Source organism: Ammospiza nelsoni, chromosome 1, assembly GCF_027579445.1.
Source record: "Ammospiza nelsoni isolate bAmmNel1 chromosome 1, bAmmNel1.pri, whole genome shotgun sequence".
In the NCBI taxonomy this organism is placed as follows: Eukaryota; Metazoa; Chordata; class Aves; order Passeriformes; family Passerellidae; genus Ammospiza; species Ammospiza nelsoni.
This window is the reverse complement of record NC_080633.1, coordinates 42,196,145-42,220,447: the sequence shown is the minus strand read 5'-3', so window position 1 is coordinate 42,220,447 and position 24,303 is coordinate 42,196,145. Positions and strand designations below refer to the sequence as shown.

At 40.2% G+C, this 24,303-nt stretch overlaps 1 protein-coding gene across 1 annotated transcript in view; it reads left to right on the top strand.

Annotated features, from left to right (window-relative positions):
* Window positions 1-22,267: 22,267 nt before the first annotated feature.
* Window positions 22,268-24,303, top strand: part of OSBPL10 (oxysterol binding protein like 10) — a 113,731-nt gene continuing 111,695 nt past the window's right edge. Inside the window, exon 1 of the mRNA XM_059478386.1 lies at window positions 22,268-22,607. Coding sequence (XP_059334369.1) covers window positions 22,312-22,607 — 296 coding nt within the window. The 5' untranslated portion in view covers window positions 22,268-22,311. The remainder of the gene's footprint in view (window positions 22,608-24,303) is intronic.

The window sequence follows — 24,303 nt, the reverse complement described above, 5'->3', positions numbered from 1 at the left end:
CAGGGGGAAAAAAAGTGGATGTGTTGTTGGTCTGATAGATGGGTGTGAGTCATCTGTGATAAACTTTTCCCTCATATGTGTATTTCTACTGACTCTTTTAGCTGTATTTAATAATAAATTACCAAGGAAAGACTGAGAACCGATCTCATCATGGTCGGTAACTTCCTGAGGAGGGCAAGTAGAGGGGCAGTATTGATCTCTTGTCTCTGACGTCCAGTGATAGGACCCAAGCAAACAGTGGGAAGCTGGGGTAGGGGTTTAGGTTGGGTATTAGAAAGAGTACTTCACCCAGAGAGTTGTTGGGCATTGGAACAGGCTTCCTAGGGAAGTGGTCACAGCACCAAGCCTACCAAAGTTCAAGAAGTATTGGGATAAAGCACATAGTGTGACTTTTGGGGCTGTCCTGTGCAGGGCCAGGAGTTGGACTTAGTGAGTCCCTTCCAACTCGGCATATTCTAAGATTCTATGACAATGTTCTTGTCCCTGTACCAGAACAGCATCCCCCTCTCTTTATTGAAATCAACCACGTATCAAGACCTTTTGAGCTTTTCATTACAGCACATTTCTTCGTTTGTACCTCTTCCAAATTGCTTGCCGGGGGTTAGCTGTCAATGAAATTCTCTTTCAATTAGAGGCTATAAAAGAAGAAAAGTTGGATCAGCTCTGTTGCCTTTTGAGCTATCATTGCTGAAGCAGTGTGAATTGCTACCTGCTGTTTTCCTTTTAGTTTAAAAGCATGGTTTTCATTTACTCCACTGCCAGTTTGCTATCAAATTAAATCATAACAAAAGGGAAAAAAGCCCCAAAACAACAACCAAAACCAACATGTCTAAAATCTAATCTGCTGGCACTAGTATCTTTATTTCTACTGCTAGCACTTCCTAAGGTGGAGAAAGCCCTCAGGTCATTGTTTGAGCCCAGTGAGAAAGTGTATTGTTTATACTTGCTTTAGGCATTCAGAGACCAGGGTTGATAATATTTGGCCTAAGTTTTGAGGGGTTGAGGAGAGGATAGTTCTATAAAATTGAGTGATGAGTGACTGGAATCTAAATGCTTAATGAAATAAGGAACTGAATATTATGTAAAATGTACATCATGAATATGAACACTTAGTATAATTTTGAGAGTCTGGACAGAAAGGTTAAGGTCTTTATTAGGCTTAATGTAAAATATAAAAAATATACAGATAAATTATAATTTTTATAGATTTTCTCAAAAAGCTGACAGTTCTTCAACAGTCTAGAAGGCTATGGTCCATCAGTCTGCAGCATATTGTGAGGCTGTTTGTGTACTTCTGTATTTTACAGAATTATAGAATTGCCATTGTCTCACTGGCAGCCTGCAACCTGAAATTTAACATACATTACACCATGAACTAAACTGTACTCTCCTTAGACAGATCAAGTTTACACGAACTTGAAAAAAAGCCAGAATACAAACACATATTCATCCTGAAGAATCCTCAGATGCATTGCAGAAGTACATTTTGCAGGTCTACCATGCCACTTTAAATTTTACAGAATAGAATAAAGTAAAAAAGACTATTTCAGTTGGAAGGGAGCTACAACAACCATCTAGTCCAACTGCCTGATGAATTTAGGGCTGATTAATAGAAACTGCTTCTGAAGTAAGAAATGACCAATCATTTAAATAAAAACATTGCAGACAATGGAGAAGAAAGGGCAAGAAAGAACTTTTCTACTGTTAAAACAAGTGCTACCAGATGATTAATGTTAGCAAGAATACAGGATTTTCTTTTATGCCTCGTCTGCAGACTCAGACAGCTGTGTTCAGGCAATCTAGTTATACTAACAGAAGGTACTGTCCTCCTATCCTGGTGGGCCAAACTGATCCCAGATGGAGATTTTAATCTTCTCCTCAAGGCTGGCAGAAGAAATTACATGTCAGTGGTTTGAGTTCAGAGTCTGACATCTCACTGTAAATTGCTAATGAGAAGAGTCAGGAGCAAAGGCAATCTGAAAGGTAATCTCAGGGAAATCAGACTTGCAGCATCTTTCATAAAAAACTGCATCCCGATGGTGTAGCTGTGACAGTCCAGGTATAGTCAATTAACTGAAGTCACAGATACTCACATCCATATTCCATTCTGCTAAGCCTTGTAGAGCAACCAGGCAAAGGGAAGTGACAGACAGCTGGGTTCTAATAGATAAGTCAAACAACTGTTTGCCTGAGTTATGGGTTTTAAGGCCTTTGGACTCTGGGCTTTGTATGGAAGCAGCTGCAGCAGGAGCACATGTCCCTTATGCCAGCCTTGCTATGGCAACAGTAGGAGCTCCTCTGACAGGTGAAGCAGGCAGCTGCATTTGCTAAATCACCACTAAGATTTGACACATTGGATCTGTCAACAATCCCAAAATACTAAGTCAATATTAACTTTATTTAGTGCATATCAGAAAGCAGCTAGTGTGGTACCCATAATTCCATTACAGAAAAAGAATAAAAATAAGGAAGTTTGTTAACATAAAAATACATTTTGTTTGGGGGAGGAAGTAATATACAATGGTATCACTGTTCTTGTTCTCCAGTTTTCCTCTGCATCTAAGTGGTTTGTAGCTCCAGTGTCAATGGACATAAATTTATTTCTTATCTTCTGTGCCTCATTTGACTTCACACATGGTGATGAAAAAGACAGCATGGATTGAGCAATCATTAAGAAGAAAAAAGAACAACTCATGAAAGGGCAGCAAAAATCTCTGATACTCTCTAGTTGCATGTTCTGGACTACTTACAGGCAGAGTCTCTGTGCTTACAGCTTAATGTATTGATCTATTTTAATTATTCTAGATATTGCTGGGATGCCTGTTCCTCTTTTTCTCAGGAGTTCTCTATTTGGCTGATGATCCAAGCATTTATCAAAACCTGACAAGCTCCTTCCAAAACTCAGTACCCAGAGATAATATGTGAGTGCTAATCTACAACTGCAAAGAGTCCTGTACAAAGCAGAAACATCTGGCAAGTGCAAAAGACAGAAGAGCTACAGTAATATAAAATATTTGGCTTCAATTGCAAGTTGCTGAAAAGAGTCCTGATTACATACTTGGAAATTTTCCCTTTAATAGGCTGATTTTCTTGTTGAATGTATTAGAAAGAGAAGTTTTCTTAGGATATAATTAAATGCATTAAATAGCAGTTTTCTTTTAGTTTATTCTTAGTATTCTGCACAAAATATAAGAATCTGAGTTATATGTAATTAGATAATTATTTCACCAGAACATGTTAACCTCTTGAAACATATTTTGAGTCATTCTAAATTCTGGTGATATTCCAGGAATTTCTTTTATGTACATGCTGTTGTGAGAGTGTGGGACTTATAAAATTCTGTGACTCCTTTAGTACTGTGAACTCCTGTCTATGGATATGGATTAGGCAACATAGCTTAGCCTCTCTGAGTAGGTGACCTCAAGGGGAAGCAGATTAAGATATAATAATTAATACTTTCTTAAGGCACCTCAGTTTCTAAAGTATCTCAAATACAGACCTGAGGATGAGGTCCTGCCTAAATTAAACAAACATAGATGTAACTGAATAATTTAATTAAGAAAGTCACAGTCTTTGACTCTTGAAGGTGTACAGGATGAGAAGGAGTTAGGTTTGACTTTTAGCTTTTGGGATTTTATTCCCAGTGACTGCTGGGTAACTTTGAAGTCCTGCAAAAAGAAGTGTAGATGAAGGCCAGGAAATGGTGAGAAGCACAAACATTTTACCTTCCCTCCCCTTCACATCCACTCCCTATTCATCCTTTCTTCACATAACCTGTTTTCCCATTTCTTATCTGTGCTTATTTTGTCATGTCTCCTCAAGTTTATTAAAAGGTTTCTCTTTCCAGTCCTGTTCTATTTTGATTGCCAAATCTGCATTTTTGAGGATAAAAAGTTAATGAGGAAAGAAAGGCAATTTGTGGGTTAAAAAGCCATTTTGTTTTTCCTTACATTGCTTTATGTTTAGAGAACTACCCACCTCATTCAAGCACCTTCAAAATAAGTCAGTCTTCTGAACAGATTATACCTCTTTGCTCAAAGAAGAAAGAATGTTTTCAGCTCTATCATATTGCATTTTGGCAGACCTTAAATACAATTTTAATCGAGCTGTGAACCTAGGTCAAGCACAGATTATAAAGCTTAAAAAATAAGGAGAAATCTGGAAAAGAAATATCTGATTTCAGCTTCATAAAGACCTGTCTGTATCTTACATGTTATACTGCTACTGTTTTTTCCTGCACAACTTCTTTCAGGTAATTTGTTGCAGGTTGCTACATTAAATTTCTGTGTAACATCTCTATTAATTGAGGTCATAGCATGATAAACATTTTGTGTCAATTAAAAGGCTGACAGTTGTCAGCCTCCCTCAATTGTCCATTCCCCTTTCTGCACTTTCTTCCCCCATCTTGTGCTAATACAAAAGTTGTCATTTCTGCTGTCCATGCAGAAGATCATAAAGGAGAATCAGCTGTTTTTCAAACTTAAACTGTTGAACGACTGTCTTGGCACATAGTAAGAAGTCAAATATCTGACTAAGCAATTTAGTGCTATTAGATTTGTATTCTGGAATACAGAGTCTAAATATAAAATGGAGACAGAATTATGTGGGCTGAGGGCAAACACAAAAATGATCTTTGGAAATACGGGTGTCTGCCAGGAAAGTGTTCTCCACATTAGGCAGTGGAGAACTATTTTTAGAAGATTTGCTTGTGATTGCTCTGTACTATACATAAACAGCATTAAAGTCTATTCCTTACAAAACAAAAGATAAAGGCAAGTTTTGCCCTAGAGATGTGGATTTTTCTCTTATTCTTCGAAGATTACCTCAAATTATTCCTTTTTTTCTTTTCTGCCTTCCATTCCTCTTGAAATTGTACTAGCCATCTCACCTTTCTCACTGAACCACTCGACGGCATGCAGAGAATGCTTTCTTTCTAACCTTTCCTCAGCAAAGCACACAATAACAGGCTTTGTCTTTGAAAGCCAGGAAAATGGTGTAGGAATGATGATGTAGGAATGTTAGTCTAGTTCCCTGCTGTTTAACAGTCAGCTTTAATAAAGCCTTAAATTTGCAATGCATAGATCAGCATTTCTGATGTGACCCTTATATCTGCTAGAGATTAACTAGTGCCTCTACTCTGGTGCTTGTTCCAGCTATGTCCTGCTCTCCTTATTGGGTTCTGCTTCATGGATAACTCTTGCTCAGTAGTTTCTCTGCCTTCCAGATAGTGCAATGAGAAGATTTCTTACAAAACTCTAAAATGAGCCTCCCACTACTGTGCAGCCTCAATCCATGGAACTGTGTTCCCGTAGCTGCACAGAGCTATTATCAGGCATGTACAGTGTATAAATGAGGTTCAAGATGAGTAAATTGAAATAATTCACAGTTTATCATTTTTATTAGTCAAAAAGGTTTTAATCATGTGGCATTTTTTCCCCTGTTGTCTGCAAAGGGATTATTGAGGGAAGAAAAAAGACAAATTAATTACAATCTGGTTCTTTAGGTAAACTGCACTGGCTAATGTCCATGTAGTATAACTGTTCTCATCTGTCTTTGTGTATCATTAACCATAGAATGCTGCAAATAGGAAAACTCTGCTTTAACTTTAGTGGAAGTTTTGTACTTCTTTGTTTATGACTGTGACGCCACAGATGGCTGCAGATCTTCTGCACATTCACTGGCATCATTGCCTCCACTTTTTAGTGTAAGAGAGTTGTAAGTGGGCTTGCAATCTCCTAACAAGCAGTAGTCAGATTAACTACTACTGGTTTCTCGGATTGCTGAGTACAGTGCTGTGCCCTATCATCATGCTGACTCTGGGCAGCTCTGGAGGGGCACTTGGCACCAGCACATTGTTACAGTGAAGGATCTGGGAGTAAAGTATCTGGACTTGAAGTGAAAACTGCTTCTAGCTGGTCAAGATGTAAAGTGTCTGACTGGTCAGTTGAATCAGGGAGTCATAAGTTCGTGGATGTCAGTGACATTCACAAGATGGGAAGCACAGCTAAGTGCATGGTTCTCTCAGCCATAATGTAATCTGATGTGCTGTCCAGTGATCTGGAATCAGGACAGATCACTTAGATTCTCTCTCTACTATTCTCCAGTGACTCTTAGTACATCTAGAATGAATTTTAACTGGCATGCAACTAGACTTCCAGGTTTCTGAAAAGACAGTACCAGTTCTTCCCAAGTTTTTAGTAACATAAGATGGGAAGTTTGGAACTCCCAAAATAAGGATTGAGACAGTAAAGGCATTTCCATTAACATAGGAAATGATGAGTTATATATGTATGCCCTCATTTTTCTTCATGTAACACTTATTCAGCCTTATGTAGCCTGAAGAAAACATTGAGATAAAGTTATTGTAGGAAGATGTATTGACTGATTTTTTAGAAGTAATTGTGCCCAGCAGTCCCTGCTAGTCAATAATATGCTTAGCTGATGCTCTCAATAACTGTCTCTGAAAGTTAGTTTGTTGCTTGACCAATCTGAAACCATCATTTTCCATGAGCCTTCTCTGGAATGTCTTCCCCATGTCCCAGGCTTTGGCTGCCTCTGTTGGCAGGTAGCTGTGGTGTGGCACAGCTGTGCAATGTTGGCTCAGGCTGCTCAGCTGTAAACAGCTAGGTCAGGAGCCAGCTGTGAGCAGCCTCAGATGGGACCAGGATGCACATTTCCATCCTTGCACGTGCCACCCGTTCTCTCAGGAGCTGCATTTCAGCTCAGCCCTCGCTGTTATGTGCATGCATCTGTGCTGATCCTGCATCACTGAGAGAGGAGTGAGACTAGCAACAGGACAATGATCAGCTGCACAGAAAGGCAGTTTATTTGTATTTCTAACTGACTTTATTTGTTTAAGCAACCACAGAGACAGTTTATTTGAGTAAAATTATGCAGGATTAGGCATCAGGGGCATATGAAGTAACAATGAGCGCATGACTCATTCATGCAAGGAAGGTACGTAAAAAGTGTAAATTATTCCTGATTACAAAACTATTTAAGGCTGGAAGTGAAAATACCTTCTTATTCCCTTGTACTATGATTATGTGAGATTAAATTGAAAATAAGTCAGGTAGGATAAACAAGATCTATATCCTTTCTGTTGTATATAGTATTTAGTAAAAAGCAGATTGCTAACAATTTACATAAGATGTGAAAACTCCAGTAACTACACCAACCAGTGTTTTGTTAGCCACAAAATACCTAACAGATATTGAAATCTATTTCCAATAGCCTTAAGAGATTCTTGGGAGACTTAAGAGGATCACCTTATCCCATGGCTCCACCTGGGCAGTCAGGCTGGTTACTTGGTTAAATCTCAGTTAACCCTCTCATAATGCGTGCTTTTTTCATGGCAAGAAAGAAGTTTGTGAGCCTTTGTGCTGACTACCAAGCCAGGATGGTTGATGAACAGCAGGTTGTGGACTATCAGCTGTGTAAAGCCAAAGAGTCTGCAGTAGTTCTACTATGTGGGACTCACAGGGTGTCAGTAATCCCAGGGTAAAAAAAAAAAAAAAAAAAAAAAAGGCTGCAGGAGTAAGAAAGCTAAGTTGCACTTGGCTCTTGCACTGGGATAGACACGTCATTTCATGGCCCCACTGTCTGCATCCCTTCTATTTGTTCTGTAGAGATCCTAATGCTCTGAATGCTGACTTAGTGTTATTTTAGCTGATTCACTGTACAGAACTCTGCACCCTGCAGCATACAGAGACAGATGTTGCTGCTCTTGATCTGTACAGGATATTGCCCCAAGCTTGTCTGCTTTGTAAGTGGTCACCACATACACTACAGGAGGGACAGCTTGTACCTCAGCTTCTGACCCAAAGACAGCTGGGCAGCTGCTTGTTTCCTGTGTTCATCTTTTTCCATATAGTAGGTCATGGTAAGTGACCCTGTAAAGGTCTAAAACCACATCTTTGGACATCAGGTCATGATCTAATTTTGGATTATTGTAATGGCAGTTTCTAGTGAGATCTTTCCTATAAGCCCCATCTCTTATTCTTTTCCACCTTTCTTTTGCAACTTAGCAAAGGATGGAGGGCAGATCTAGCATTGCAGGCTAGTCCCCCCTCTGTGATGGAGGCAGGACAGCTTCCCTGCAGGACATCTTTAATGAGGTGTAACCTTATTTCTTCCCAGCACTCTGCTGGTTTTTTGCCTTAACCACTTAGTTTCGTGCTGTTCCATTGCTGTGCCTCAGAAAACAAAGCAAGCTGTGCAATCCTAATGTACACAAAGCTTCTCTGCATTGAGTGTGACAACTCCAGTAACCCTTGTATCCAGAATGTGCAGTCTGACAGTACCAGCAGTGTGCAAACTCCCTTATGAGCACACCAAGCCAGCATGGAATGCCCCCAGTGGAACTGATCTGCAGCAGCTAGTTTGTAACTCAAGGGCATAGGAGTTTTATTTATCTTATCTTCAGAGGATACAAACTCCCATAAGGCTTGCAACTTTCTGCTTTGTTATTCTGTGGTAGATTCCATGCATATTAACCTGCTGAGTATCAACACCTAGGACAAATTTAGCGTCCAGAGTAACTGTGACTGATTTCAATGTGGTTGTTTGCTTGGAAATCATATACTTGCCATAAGTTGTAAAAGTCAAGGGGTTCTGAAACAGTTTTCAAAGATGGCAGAGAGCCAGCTTTTTGTGCCAGTCTGAGAGGGCTTGAGTCTGTAAACCAAAGCTTTGCAGTGTGCTTAACATCATGTGTTTCAAGAAAAAAATCATCAATGTCCAAGTGTGTCCTAATTTGCAAACACAGAAGTTATTTTTGTTTCTATTAAATTTTAGTTCCTGTTAACACTTATGTCAGCAGATAAAACAAAACACACTAACAGGAAAAAGACTTTTGAATGCTACTTTTTAATAATATCAGAACATTAATTAGCAATGAATGACTTTCACAGGAGATTAATTTAGTGTGCTGTAAGGGAGGAAGCACCTTTGGCACTAGAGGGAGTTGCTGTTTTCTGGCAATAAACCTGTTCCATGCAGCTGAAGTTCAAACATATGGGGACTTTATTGGATTACAGAGTTTGTATGTCAACTGACAGAGCAAAAGACAAGATAGAGACAAAAGAAGCATTAGACCAAATGTTTCTGAACAAGATGTGCTACAAAGTGAAGTTTACAGCCAGTGAATATGTCACCTTTTATTGTGATTTTTAAAGTTAATGAATAAGTTGAACTAATATCCCACTTTGGATTTAATTTGGACTTAATTTAATTTGAGTCTCCAACTTTTATGTTCAAGAAAGACTGGGACATCCTTCATTAGCAAAATCTAAAATCTAAAAATATGTAGTTTATTGATAGCTTCACAGGTTTTAGCAGCCAACTTAGGTCCCTGCCCAACAGAGATATTTCCAAAAGAGCTCTGAACTCCAAATTCCTGAGTGATGCCTTAGTTGGCTACTTGGGTGCAGGAGGAGCAACAGATACCCACCACAAGTGCTTGGAAAAATAAAGATGAACTATATTGAAGTTAACAATTTCATCATTAGTTTTGATTTTAATAGAAGCATACAATCATAATAGAATCATGCAATCATCCATGCAATCTTAGAGGTCTGGAAAAGGCCTTGTAGATCACTGAGGGCAACCATTCACTCAGTACTGCTAAGCCCACCACTGAACCATGTCCCTAAAGAGCACATCTATAGGCCTGTTATGTAACTCCAGGGAAGGTCACTCAGCCACTCACCTGGGCAGTTTGTTCTTTAATTTTAGATAGAAATCTATTTTCTATCTATTTTCTATCTATTTTCTATGAAGAAAAACTTCATTTTTTGTAGTGTTTATGTATACAAATGTGATTTTCAGACTTAAAATAATGTTCTAGAACTCAAAGTATTCATCTCCAAAGCTCATGCAGCTTATCTGTTGCAGATAGGGCTCTGGAGGCATAAAGGATGGGCTTATAAGATGCAATCATTTTGATTAATAAATAGGGTGAGGAAGGGCTGAGTTTTGGCACCACTGATAAACCCAGTAAATATCAGTAGACTGATATCAATAGATAACACTAGATATCAATGAATACCAGTGGATATCTTCAGTAGAAGATAAGGGATAAATCCACTTTAATTTACATAAATCCACTTTGTGAATCAATAGCATGCCACGAAGTAATGTCTCAAAAGAATATAGCTATGATTTTATGTAGCGGACAGGCTCTTTCACTGTTTAATAGCCTAATTTGTATCCATTAGTTGAAAAAAGAAAATTCTTTTCAATTATTAGCACAAAGTGATTATCCTCTCTATAGTTATCCTCATCTCTGCAAACTTGTCTCCTCTGCTTTGATATTCTAGTTTATACCTAATACATAAGAATGGATAACAAAATGGTGTAGAAAACATTTGTATTGAAAAATAGATTAACTCAGGAGATAATGAAACCTCTTGTTATTTGTATTTATTTTCTTAACTGCTATATAACTTGCTGCATCTCTCAGAAGAAATGTTATCAGTTTTCTTGGACATTCAGATCCTCATATTTGCTGCTAGTAGAGATGATACATTGTCAGTTTTTTGTCTGTGCACCCATAAACTCCATGGCATGACTAATTAATCTGCTGTAATAACAGTGTATGTAGTAGTTTATGGCTTAACTTTCACGTTTGCAAGAGTATTTGAATGTTTTAAACTGTTTAGTGTGTTGGGCTTGAGGGCAGTAAAATGTGCACAGCACACACAAGCTTTGACCATTCAACATTTATCATCAGTAACACAATTAGAAGTCTTCTCAAGTGTGTGAGCTGTCCAAATAATAATGTAATGGAAAGTTGACTTTCTAGTCATTAATTACCACATTAACTGGGCAGTTTCTTGCACCTTTAAACCTTGGAAATTTAATTAGAATATTGGATTAAAGAAAAATATTATTTAGCCTTTAATCACAGGGAAGAGTGAAATATATAAGCTTTGTACGATGGGCTATTGCAGATGTATACAGGCAATTTTGAGAATGCATTCAGTGAAGAAAAATCCTTGGCATCAGCCACATTCCCTGAGTGTTCTTCCCTTTTGAGGAAATGGAACATGTTTCTCTTTTAAATATTTACTGAATTCTTTGGAATCCATGCCTAAGTGGAATTTTTTTTTCAATGATGCTGAAATGTTTTTGCTTTTTTGGTTCTTCTGATTGCTCTGTGGCTCCCAAAATAATACATTTGGAGTCTCTTCTCATGCTGTGGTAGGTCAAGGAGAACTTTTCTGGAGGCCTGAAATCTGAAGTTCTTGAACTTTTCCAGCTCTTTTCAATACTCTGTCAAGATTTTTATACTTGCCCAGGAAGATGTCTTCATAATAATCTGAATTACTTTGCTTTCCCTTTTGCATCTGAGCTTGACCTCCTTAGTAAGACCAAGGATATGAATTACTTTAAATCCAAAAGTGGCTTTTTGGTTGGGACTTTCCTTTGTCACTGCTAAAATTTATAGAAATATAACCTAATTAATGTATTATGTCTGTGGGGAGAGTTAACCACTGTGAAGTCTAGGTCCTATTGCTTAACTTCTATGATTAGTGGCTTTTTATTAGAATCTCTGCAGTTCTGGCAATACATTGGTTTTAAGCTGGACGCTGGTGCACAAAGCAATACATTTCCCATTTGCTTTCTAGCTGGCAGTCCATTCATCTCCTGGTAGAACTCCTGTGAGGAATTAATTAGGTTTAATGAGGCCCTCATTGTCTCCTTTTTGGTGTTGTGCACTCTGCTGGTACACACTTGCAAAATGACAAAATGTATTAGATGTTTTGCTTTTTCTACATGCATTGTATGACATGTTTTCCTAGATTGTGCTGACTATCACAGAATGCAAGGCTTCATGTGGTATTTGCTTGACTTTGATTTTGAGCTTTGTAAGCATATTCCTTAGTACCCTGCGGAACTGAGCTTCATTCCCAAGCCATCCTTTTTACTGACATTTTGGATTTTCAGTCATGTCTGCTGAGTTAGATTGCCATCCATCTGCTAGAAGCCTTGCTCTGGACTGAGTAGATCTTGAGCTAAGTCTAAATAATGTGCCCAGATTTAATTCTAAACCTGCCAGTCTTTTAAGCCCTTTCTGAAGCTTTTCAGTTGTGCCCTGCATTTCAATATTCTTTTCCTTCATGAGAAAACAAGTTTGATTCTCCCATTTTCATTCAGCCACAGATAATCTAATGTACCTTGTACCATAGATAAAACCACAATTTTACTTCTTACATTTCTGTGCTGCAGTTTTCCTGCCTCCTTTGATCTGTATTAACAAGAGGTGCCTAAGTGTACCTTGTATATCAGCACCAGCCACTGTAAAAAGGTGACCTTCTCAACGTCATTTTTACTTTCAACAGTACCTATTGCTTTTGTGTAAACTGTATAACAGTGTTTGAACTTCCTGCCATTGTCTGCTGGATTTCTGGAGAGTGAGAGCTGTGATTAAACCTTGAAAAGATGTATTTTAATTTTATTGCTGACGCTATGTGACATTAGGTAGACTCTGGCAAACAGGATGCATAGCAGAGATCAACTACATTAAGTACTTTGATTCTAGTTGGGTTTGAATTTCTTTATCTCCTACATTATGTAGCACAAAATTTTCAGAGGCCCAGCTCTTCCCAAAGGGTGCCACTAACATTAAAGTTAATGCACAGGAAGTTCAGTAACCAGTGAATCAGGAAGCTGTGTGCTTCCTGGTCAGTCCTTCCAGGAGTGTATTCCTGGATAGCTAAGGGCAGAGAAAAATAGAACTTTATTCTCTTTATTTCCAGGGAGAAACATTAATGGTGTTTTGTTACAGATTGTAAATGAAGAATGTACTGCCTTGGTTTTATGTTACAAATGGAGATTCACCCTTTTCTGTGAATTTACACTGTTTATTTCTATCGCCCCAGTCTTGGTTGAAGCAAACTGCTCTTGGCCAAATAAGAAGCTGGTAACCTTTGACTTGAACTAAAGTGGAGAATTTTCCTGAGAAAGAGGCTGATACAAGAGTATTTTCCTACCTTTCCTTCACTTTTATTTTTTTTCTTTTATCAAGACTCAAGCCTGAAGGACACATACTGCATTTAATCAACTTCATAGAGTTATGCTTGTTCCATGTTAGGGACATGTTAGGAAAAAACAAAGTGGAAAGAAATTATTTCATAGATTTTTTTCCTATATGTATTAATTAATAAGGCCATAGTAGCTCTGAAAACACTCCTCCTATCCTCTGTGAAGAAAATTTACTTGAGTACAAGGAATGTGTCAGAATCATTATGCATAAAATTTGTGTTTGTGCAAAAAAAATAGGAGTGGTATTTTTCTTCAAAACTACTAAACTAAAGAAAAATAATCTTAAAACCTGTGCCATCAGCTCATCAGTTTACTTTCATGCAGAGAATACTCCCTTTTTCCCTTAAAACCTTCTCTTTCTTGTGTGTTGTCTTGGGTTGGCTTGCTTACGTATGTTTCCCTTTGTAATATTTTCCTAAGATTCAAATTACTCTGAAACACTTGCCTTTGGGTGATGGCCTCTGACTTATTTCTGATCCACTGCATCATCACACAACATCAGTTTTCCTCCTGAAACTCTAGTTAAGTGCCAGGACTTTGACACGTTTGGTTTGTGTGTAGCCTCTGAAGACTTCGTCTAACCGAGCCTTTTTTGGCAAACTCCCCATGATACTCTCAGGCTGACACTGGAGCAGCTCCATCTCCGCTGGGATTTCTAAAGCCGACCAGCCGCCTTTGTTGCTATCACAAGTGTTGTCTAAACTTGGTTAGGACAGAACTTGCTGGCAGAAATAAGGCCATAGCAACTGCCAAAGACATTGCTGGTGCTCTGGATGGAGTGTGGCAGACCTCAGTGGTGTTAGCAAAAATACATGAATATCCAAACCTCTTTCCAACTGACTGATTCTTGTCTTTGTTTGTGCCCATAAACCCCATTTTTTCCCAGACAGAAATACAATTCTAAGCCCTTCTCTGCAAAAAGCAGTGCGAATTTTATTTTTGACATGCAGGAATCTGGGAACAGATTAAATGAGTATGAGCTGTGTTTTCCCATCATAAGACCCTATTCTAGTTTATGAAGCACATGCTGAGTATGAGCTTATTTATAGCTTTTAGATGATGATTTTGTTCAAGGAGTTTTCTAAAAAAAAGAAAAAAAAAGCAGTGCATGGTCTTTTGAAGACCTTTCCTGTTCCATTTGATATTTATACTAAAACCTCAGATCCTTTCTACTTGTTTTTCATTAAGTGTTTTGAATTGAAAAGTCTGAAGAACATATTTGGACAGGGAAAGTTTTTATTGAGACCATTCAAAGCTTTGTTATATTGTTTGTTTAAATTTTCATTTCTGACGACAGTTTAAAATATTTGTGAGATATCTTAGAGATCCAATGCCTGTCCTCACAGTCAGGGATTGACCTCTCTTGATCAGGATTTCAAGGTCCCCCAGAATTGTTTCCCATTTTTCCCCAATAGCATAGTAAGATTAAATATTTGTCCTTTATTTCATAGAAATAGGATGTCAGAAAAATAAAACTAATTTCTCCAGCCTCCTGTGTAGCTTATAAAGTAGGAAGAAAATTGTCTGCATGTGAAAACTCTTACATTCTTCTTCTCATTGTCATTTCAGGTTACTAGCATCTGGAATCTGTTTTATCAACTTTCATAGCATTAATGCTACCTCATTTTCTGAAAGTGTAGCCCTATTTTTTTTCTGTAACACAGTATTGTAGGGAGAATTATGATTGATTGAAGCTGGCAGAGCTCAGAGTTTAGAATGTCTGGATTTGTGGAACTGCAGCTAAGGAGTGCCTGTTCCAGGCATACTCTATGGAAAAGGCCAAGGTCAGGAAAAGTTAAACTGAAAAATGGCTGCTGCCTGAACTTTTACTGTGCTTATTCTAAAAATTTGTTTCTACCTTTGAAATAATGGCAAATACTCATATCAAGCCATGTACGAATGCACATTCTATTTTTCAGAACAGGCTCTCAAAAGTCAAAGATCAAAGCTGACAGCTGAGTTTTAGAAACCAGAGGGACAGAATCATAATTCAGCTCTTTGCATATTTGAGGTTATCTCCACTGGATACTTCTGTCAAGGCTGATATGAGTATGATATGAGAGAGTAAGCATTACAAACAAATTCACCAGAGAAGAGGGAGAAAAAAATATGCCTGTCTTTTTCTGTCCAGCAACCAGAAGATGATTGGATAAATGATCTTGTCAGGCTTTTATAAACCTCAGTTTATACTGTTCTTCAGAATTAGGGAAGATAACAGTGTGTGCTGTGGGATCCTGTTGAACATAATTCTGCCTTTCTGTTATATTAGCTTTAAACCTGCAGACCACATTTGCATGAGGTGGGCAATATGCAGCACATCCCTTTTTTGTTTTGTTTTGTTTGGGTTTTTTTAAAGCTAATCTTAGTTATTGTAATATGTAAGAAAATTTTGGTTCATGTGTTTTTCACAAACTATTATTATTTGTCTGTTATCAGCCAAACTTAAAATCACTTTGTGGTGGACCTTGGTAAAAAAAGATGTTATCCACAGCTTGGGATAATTACACACCTCACATATTCTACAGTTAATTAAAGTATGACCCCCAAAATTATAAACCCCCAAACGGTAACAAACCCCCAAGCTTTACTGCCTTTTACTCCCTTTTATGTGCTTATTGACTGATTTTTATTGGTAGGAGCTAAAATTTAGAACTGAGTGATAAAATACATTCCAGTAGTTTATTGAATTTACATGAGATTTATTTTGATAGTAAAAAGCAGTTAAAATATAGGTGTCATGACTTGCTCTAAAGGTCTTACTTTTTTGTGTATTTACAGTACTCATAAAGAACTAGGAAATCTATACAAGTCTGCATAGCTTCCAAAATATTGCCTGAAAAATGCAGTGAACATTATGCATGGTTTATTATGAGGTTCTGCAGCTTCAGGAAGTGTCTCAAACATACTCTGTCATTTGTCATGTCTATATATTTTAATCCCACATATTGAAATAAATGAATGTTCTTAATTCAGATTTGTGAGTAAAAAAGGAGGCAGTTATGTTGCATTAGAAACTTGTATTTGTTTTAATTAGGTTCTGTAGATGAATCTGCTTGCAGAATGGCAACTGAAATGATCAAAAGTAGTTTCTGCATAAATAGTTGTTGGAAAATTTTATTGACTGAACTTTTCCTCCTTTGCTCAGTGCCAAAAAATCTTAAATGTTTGTGCTTTGCTTTTGATTTCTAGTGCATAGTTCTTGCCTTTTATTTTTTTAACTGTCATCCTATTGTGTGCTGGATTCTTACATTATCTAAAGAGTAGTTTTAAAGATGATGTGAGTGAAATAGAACTCTGCTATAAGTGACAGGCTTAGAGACCAGGTCAATTTGAATGAGACTTGTTTTTAATCTGTAAGATGCTGCTTGCTGATATCAAACTACTACAAAAATTGCTGTTGGTGGAGTGTGAGACGAGAACCCAAGTGTCATAAACTAGCATTATTTTATCAATAAATACACACTTTGCAGCATAAATGCTCTATAGCAACACTCTTTGGATGTGCAAATGGTTTTGCAGCTTGGGCATAAGATTACAGGTGCAGAGATATCTCATTTAGAAAGCTGGATTTTATAACGCTGATATACGGCCTCATGCCTTACAAATAATAAAACTGAAATATGGCAGATCCCATTGGAACCACTCAGCTCTCAAAAAAAGTGGGATAAAAGAGAGCTTTAGCACTGGTTTGAGATATGAGAGCAACACTGAGTACCCTCAGTTTGGTCTTGGATCTGAATTTGACCTTTACTGGGCTAGTATACTTTTCAAATCCCTAAATGTTTAATCACAGAGCTAGAAAAACGGGCAGTAAAAATGCTGCAGACTCTTTAAGATTTGGTATATTGACATTTATCTGTAATCCAACCTCAAACCAAAAAGGGTTCCTGTTATCCAGCTGGTTATGCTGGATAATTGCAGTGTTCTCTTCTGGCCTCAGTGTATGAATGAATTTATGTTGAAGAACTGTATTTGTGACTGCCTATAAAAACTGTTCAAAGATGAGCTGGCACAGAATAAAGCTGTTCTCACTAGCTAAAATACACAATATATAGTGTAAGTGATATTGTGCTCACTTAGTTTTTTATGCTCACTTAGTATCTTTATGTACTGGCTTCCTATTTGTTTCCCATTGCAGTTCAAAGGGTTGATTCTAACCATGCAGAAAATTCCTTTCATCATGGTTGTCATGCACATCACTTCCTCATGCACTTTTAATGACATCCAATGCAAATATATACATAGCATGCCTAACATAAACTAGCATTTTCTCCAGCTAACCATCCCAAATTTTTTATTCCAGAGGATCAGCCATTTTGATCAAGTTTTGTTTCAACTGGTCTAACCTGCAAATTATAGAGCAGTGCACTGTAGCTGAGTAAACAAGCTGTGAGAGCCTAGCTGTGACATCAGAAGCCTCAGCCCACATGCAATGCCTTGTGGTTGAGATATTAACCTGCAGGCAAGCCTGCCTCCCAGGCTCAATGTCCCTGGCAGTAAAGGTAGTTTGGGTGCTCTTTGCCACATGCTGTGTCTCTCTTGGCTGCTTCCCTCTTCACCAGCTTTGAGCTGAGTGAGGCTTAGATGGGTGGTTATGCTGGTGGATGAGAAGCTGCTGACAACAGGATGAAGTGTGGCAAAGCAGCATGTTTGGCATACATTGCAGGCTTACATGCACCATGGAGGGAGGATAAGATGGATACTGGCTCAGCAAAGCTAAAGCTAAAGTTGGCAGACTGCAGAGTTAGCGGCTGTTTCTCTGTTCTCAAAATCGTCGGGTGAGAAGCCTGACCATCCAAGCTACTCTTGGATGATGTGGTGGTTAATTCTAAGCAAAGCAATTATATAAATGAGATTATTACAATTGTTGTACTGTGTTATTTAAAAGGTCTGATTAGAGTCACTGCTTCTTTTAAACCCTCAAACCCAGGAACCTATGACACTGAATCTAAGGACTGAAGGACATGCTGGTGCACACTGTTCCATCTGTGACATTCACTCCCTTCCACTTGCTGTGGACAATTGGGAAGCCTTAGTGACAGTAGGCTTGGTGCAGGTGTTACCATGGCATGAGATGAACTTCAGGGATAATGTCCCAGTCATTCTGGTGCTGACACCTATAGACAGCAGGGAAAGAACATTGATATGCCTTTACCATAAATATTGCCTACAGTTTAGTGACAGATGGACTTATCTCCAAAGCTGATGTGAAATGAAGCAGTGTCTCAGGAGGACTTTGTAGGGCAAGAAAGAAGAGCTGGTACAGCTGAGCAAGCCTTGGGGCATTTCCATGGAATATATTCAATACTTGAATGTAGGCTGGGCAGAAATTGTTTCTGTAGACCATACAGCTAAATTCCTCCATACAATTGTGATGGTGGGAAGTTGTGTGGAAATTTGGTGGTGGAAGGAGATAAAAATAAACTGGAAAGTAATTTAAGAAAACTGTTTACTAGGAGAGTGTTAAAATGATAGAGAAACCCAAACCAACGTGTCCGGGAAACATAAGTTAGAAAAGTGGATTATGAGCCTACCTCATTCTAGAAGCTAAAAGTGTAGTTTAGCAAAGGACAGAGAAAGGTCTCTGTTTCCTGATAAGAGCAAAAAGCACTGAATTTGTTGTCTTAATGGATGTTTTGCCTTCTAAAAGGTGGGATAAATAATGAGTTATTTTGATTATTTTGGACTCTTAATAAAAGAAGCAAAATTTTGGTTTGGTCAGAGAGTGAAAGTAATGTTTTAAAGGAGGACTGTAACATAGCAGCTGTGTTACCTTGGAAACAGTGTGAACCTTCATCATGCAGGTTGCATTAATAAATAGGTAATTAAGAATACTTGTAACAAAGCATACATCATGTGGTATTGCATCAGAATAAGTCAGTGTGTACTACTCTGAACTCTAGCTCTACTGGGACAAACCATTAGCTAGTAAAATAAATACAGGTTCAGTCATTTTTAAGACCATTAATAACTTAAAGCAAATGAGGTTAGGAGCTCACTCATATCAAGATTGCTATAAAAGGTTGTCCAGCTCTGCTAGGCTGCAGTATGTACAAATTAGGAAAGGAAAGGGGATGAGAAGAATGACACATTATTTTGCTTCAATGCCATGTAAAAGTCGCAAACTGTGTCAATGTTTGACTCAACCATGCTGGTTGACCAAGAAGGAGGAATCCTTAGTACATGAAAAGCTATACAATAGGTTAAGCCAAAGGTCTTTCTAGTCCAGCATTTAGTTCCTTCCACAAGTAGGTGTTTAGAGAAAGCCCAAGAACAGGGGAGGGATTAATTAATCAATAATGTAAAAACAGTCTTTGAAGAGTCAGAAGTTTAGAGCCTTTCTGAACTTCAAATATACCCAAAATACTTTGCTCAACCTTGTTAAAAGGTTTTTCAAGAACAATTGCTTTTTTAATCTTTCTAGATATTTAGCATCCAAACCCATCTCCATAAGAATGAGTTTCATGAGTAAATCATGTGAGAAAGAAGTTTCTTGTGCTTGTTTTAAACCAGTTGCCCTCACAGTTCTTGTTTCATGACAAACGGTGAAGAATAACTTCTGTTAACCTGAATATTATTTTATACATTGGTTGTTTATTTTTCAACTGAAAACCCTCCTCAGTGAGCTCTCTTCATATAAAAGCTGGGATTTACACTTTTCTCTTTCTACTCTGCCTTTTTTGAAAGAATATTATAAATGCAGGGTTGTATAGATACTGGCTGTACTGTGGATTTATATAGCAGCAAGCTGTTATTTCTGTTTTTCCTAATGAGCTTATCACAGCTGTTTGTTTGATTACCCTTGAACGCTGACTGAGATGGAATTTTCAGAGGACTATTTAAAATGTCTCCAAGATCTCTTGCTTGAGAGGCTATAGCTAATTTATAGATCATCATGCCTGCATAGTAAAAGTTATTTTCTCACCATGTGCTTTACTTTGCCTTTTGGCAAGATTAAATTTCACGTGCCATTTTATCAGTGATTTAGTTACTACTGTGATATCCTTCTGCTATTTTTTCACATTTGATTCTAGTTTTAACTATAAGAACAAATGAAGAGATTTTTGTTTAAGAAGATACTGAACAACACAGAACCCAACTCATAGTTGGGTTCCCAGCCTACAAGAGGACTTCTTATATTACCACATCCCAGCACACCTTCCAGCAGCAGTGAACCATGTTTTATGATTTGGCAGAACTCTCTGGGGGCATAATATACTTACAGCCTGTTACCCCTTTTATTTCAGAAACTTCCTGATAAGTGCACCCTTGCTACTTGAATTTTATAGTACAGAAATGTATGGAGAGGCTTCTCTGTTCTTTTGTATGGTCACTTTCTTTTCCTGATGAATTTCTGAAGAACTCTGTTCCAATGAATTCTGTGGAAGGCAGAAAATATTACATTCATTACCTATAATGTAGAACACACACATGAAAGGTGTTAAGTGGCTGATGTGGTGGCACAGTTTATTAAAACATTGTTCCACAATTTTGGCCCATCATTGGAACATTATGAAGTCAAGTGAAGGGGTCTTATCTTTATCTCCACCAAGCAGGATCTGAGCTTGCCAAAGGAGCATTCCTTGTTCATTTAAATGTTTCCTAAAAACTCTGGTCATCAAAAGTAGAGTTGAGCCTAAGAATGAGGATTTTCATGTTTTGGTAATAGAGTTTCTTTCCATAGTGAACAATGATTTGGGAATTTTACATGAACATCTCAAGTAACAGATGCAGAAAAATAGTTACTCTAAAATATTTTATCTTTGAAAATAATTAAATTCTTAATCTTTGTCTGTTTCGCAAGAGTTGAACGTTATATGTCCAACTCATGAAGTATTAAAATTCAAGTTTCCAGACTGCAGTGCCTTAGTATTTAACTACAACATGAGAAGTCTAACCACCCAAAATTCAGGATCAGGTTGCCCAACATTTCAGTTACCCAACCACAACACATATGGTAGGATTTTCCAGAGAGAAAACTGGGAGAATCTAAGTTAGGATCCCTCCTCTCTGTGCTGATTTATATGGGGAATGTACATATCTGACTGTGTGTGGATTTGGATAGTTTGAGTATCTTCTGAGGTGCAGAACAGAAGGCACATGTGATACTCTACACTCAAAATATCTCTAGTACAAAGGATTGTTAAAACTTTCCACAGGGTTGAAGAACAAAAGCTAAGGTTCAGTTTATACTTTGCAAGGACTCTCGAGTCTCCTCTACATTTCAGGTCTACAATTATAAACTGACAAGAAGAATAGTTACATCTCTGGTATGCTGGGAAGATACACATTGTAACATAACTGAGGCACTTGTCTAACGCAGCAAGGATGGCCGCAGAAGTGATTCGTGGGTCTGGGCTGACTGTACAGGAGCTGCTTAGCTTGTTGTGGTGATATTGAGGTTACATCCTCTCCTTTCAGGAGGTGTGGACTTGTAGTATTTTTTTGTAAAGTCTGGATGAATGACATGACTCATGTGGTATGTTCATACACACTGCCTGCTGTGGGTTGAGCAAGAATATCGTGTTCCTGAGTGCTGGGCACAGCACCCAGCTCACGAGTGCGGGCACGACCATGCTGCTGGTGTACTGTACCCCGGACAGTCCCCTCCTCGGCGGTGTCGGGGCACGGCTTGTGCAAGCGTCAGGCGCACGCTGTGTGGCTCGGGCATCCCGCTGCCCGCCGCTGTCCCGGCGCACATCCCGCCGCTGCTCGGGTGAGTGCCTGTCATGTGGCGGGCGCGTCACGGGGGGCGCGGTGCGGCCGCCGGGGCCGGAGGCGGTCTCGGTGTGCGCTCTGCCCCCGCCACACGCGTGGGTCTGCATGCCCGCCCCACACCCGGCCACCGCGTCCTTCGGGGTCGCTCCCCGTGTCGCACGGCGTGTGCGTGCGGTGCCGGGCACCATGCAGTCCGTGTGCGTGCTGTGCCTCTCCCCGTTCGCCCTGTGCCTCCGCGTGTGCGTGTGCGGCCCCCGCCCCTGCGCGGCCCCCGCCGCAGCGGCGCCCTGCCCTCGGCTCGGGCGGGCGGGGCGCCCGGGGGGGCGGCGGGCGGGACCCCGCGGAGCCTCGGGGCACCGACCGCCGCCCAGCTCCCCGCAACGCCTGGCGAGGAAGAGGCGGCGCGGCGGTTCACTCGCCCGCCGCGGCCCAGCCCCTTCTCCCCCGGGCGCCGCCCCTCTCCGCGCCGCCTGTGAGTCAGGGCTTTGCCGGGCACGGGCGGCAGTGGGGGCCGGAGCGGACGGGCAGCCTCCGCCGCGGGGCTCCATGGAGAAAGCGGCGGGCGAAGGCGGCGGCAGCAACAGCAGCAGCCGCAGCAGCAGCCGCCCCACGTCGGCGGGCTCGTCCCCCTCGTCCTCCTCCGCCAGCCGCGGGCTCCCGGGCCGGGCGGCGGCCGCGGGCAGGCTGGATGGAGGCGGGGGCGGCGGCAGCAGCAGCCCCGGCTCGGCGGCGGCCAGCCCGGGGGGCGCGCAGGCGCCCGGCGGCGGCGGCAGGCGGCGGGAGCCGGTGCTGGAAGGGACGCTCAGCAAATACACGAACCTCCTGCAGGGCTGGCAGAGCAGGTAAAGCGCCGGGCCGGCCCCCGGCGGCGCTGCGGGGCCGCGTCCTCGTCCCCGGCAGCCCCCAAGATGGTGCCCGGGCAACCGGCGCTGCTGCCCGAGCCGACCCCAACCCTCACCGGCCGCCGCGTCCCGAGGCCGGGCTCCGCTCCCCTCTGCGCCCGCTCTCCTTCCTTTTGCTGGACTTGTTTATTTCCCCGGCCGAGTTTGGCATCGGGGCGGGCGGGGACGTGGCCCGGCGCAGGGTCGGAGCGCTGGCCCCCGGCGCGGCCGCCGCAGGTGCGGGCGGGGGCAGGGGAGGGCTGAGGCTGCACATACTGCTGTCCCTGCATGACAGGGCTCCGCTTTTAAGCTCCTTTTTCTGTCATCGTTAGTATCCATCTCCTGTGAAGTTAGCTTGGATAACTCAAGAATGAAAAACTGAGAGCCTCCCAAAATAAAGGGGGAAGATGTCATGCTTGTGATTATTACTATTGTTTTTGTCGCTATGAGGTGGGGCAGCGGAAACAGTTACCTTTGCGTACAATAAAATAACTTCTGTTGCTATGTCCTACCTGTTTGACAAGCCCTAATTTATGCTGATACGGTGACAGGCCCAGGTCCTGCAATTTGTTGGGTGTGGACAAGCTGACTTGCATCTGTGGAAGTCCCGAGGAGGGTCTGGTTTTGGTCTAGTTGTAGTGTAAAATTTTTACAGAGTTGGAGCCAGACTGTGGAGTTAATAGGGCTGTATTGGGATCTGTTGAAAGCAAAAGAGATTTCCTGTGATGTTTCACTTTTTGTTGTTTAACTTTGTCATCTTAATGGATGGACAAAGATGTGTGTCCTAAATGCAACTTCTCAATATAAAGCAACACTGTGGTGATTTTAAAGAGAAGATGCTATAGAGAGAACAAGTATTGACTAGTTATAACGTTCTGTACAGACCTTTCAGGAAACAAACAAAAAGACTAAAACCTGCTGTTGCTTATATTAGGTGATCACAAGCAATAAGAATGTGGGAATGGCTGGGATCTTGATGTTCTGACAGTAAATTTAAAGCATTTATAAGTGACAGAGTTGCATAAATGCCAGTGATGCTCTGGTGCTGAATCGTGTGTGGCTAAATCAGTGCTATGACTACTGCATCTGTACTTCCTGGAGAATTTCAGGAGCTGGTCTAATTCCACACACTGGAGGCCATGCGTAGGTGTACCAGCTATAAATTAAAAAGCTTGGTATGAACTGGAGACGTGCATTTCCATTAAGCTTGACTGCTTCAGAGACATAGACATAGGCCTTTTTTGCTGTCATTTGGTTACTGTAGTTCTGTTCTAGATGCTCATTAGACTTTTATCTATTTGTTGGTTTATATGGTCCTCCTGTAGTTTTGTTTAAGAAACAAACACATTTTGATACCTAAAATGTAGGACTGAAATCCATGATGCAAAATTTAAAGCGTTCTTACCCCCTTTTTTCCCCTGACACTTCCATCTCTTTTTATAGAGACAGTAGCTTCTTTTACTGTGTGTGATTTTAAGGGTTGTCATCTGAAATTGCAAAAGAGAGGTAATTGCTCATAAATCTTTGGGTCTAAAGCTGCCTGTTTTTTTTATTTGGAAACATTAAATATTTGATAAGGCTAATAGCTGGAAATAGTGTGCATAATCTGTGCATGTCCAAGACATTTTACCTGAAAGCATGATGGAAAAAAGACAAA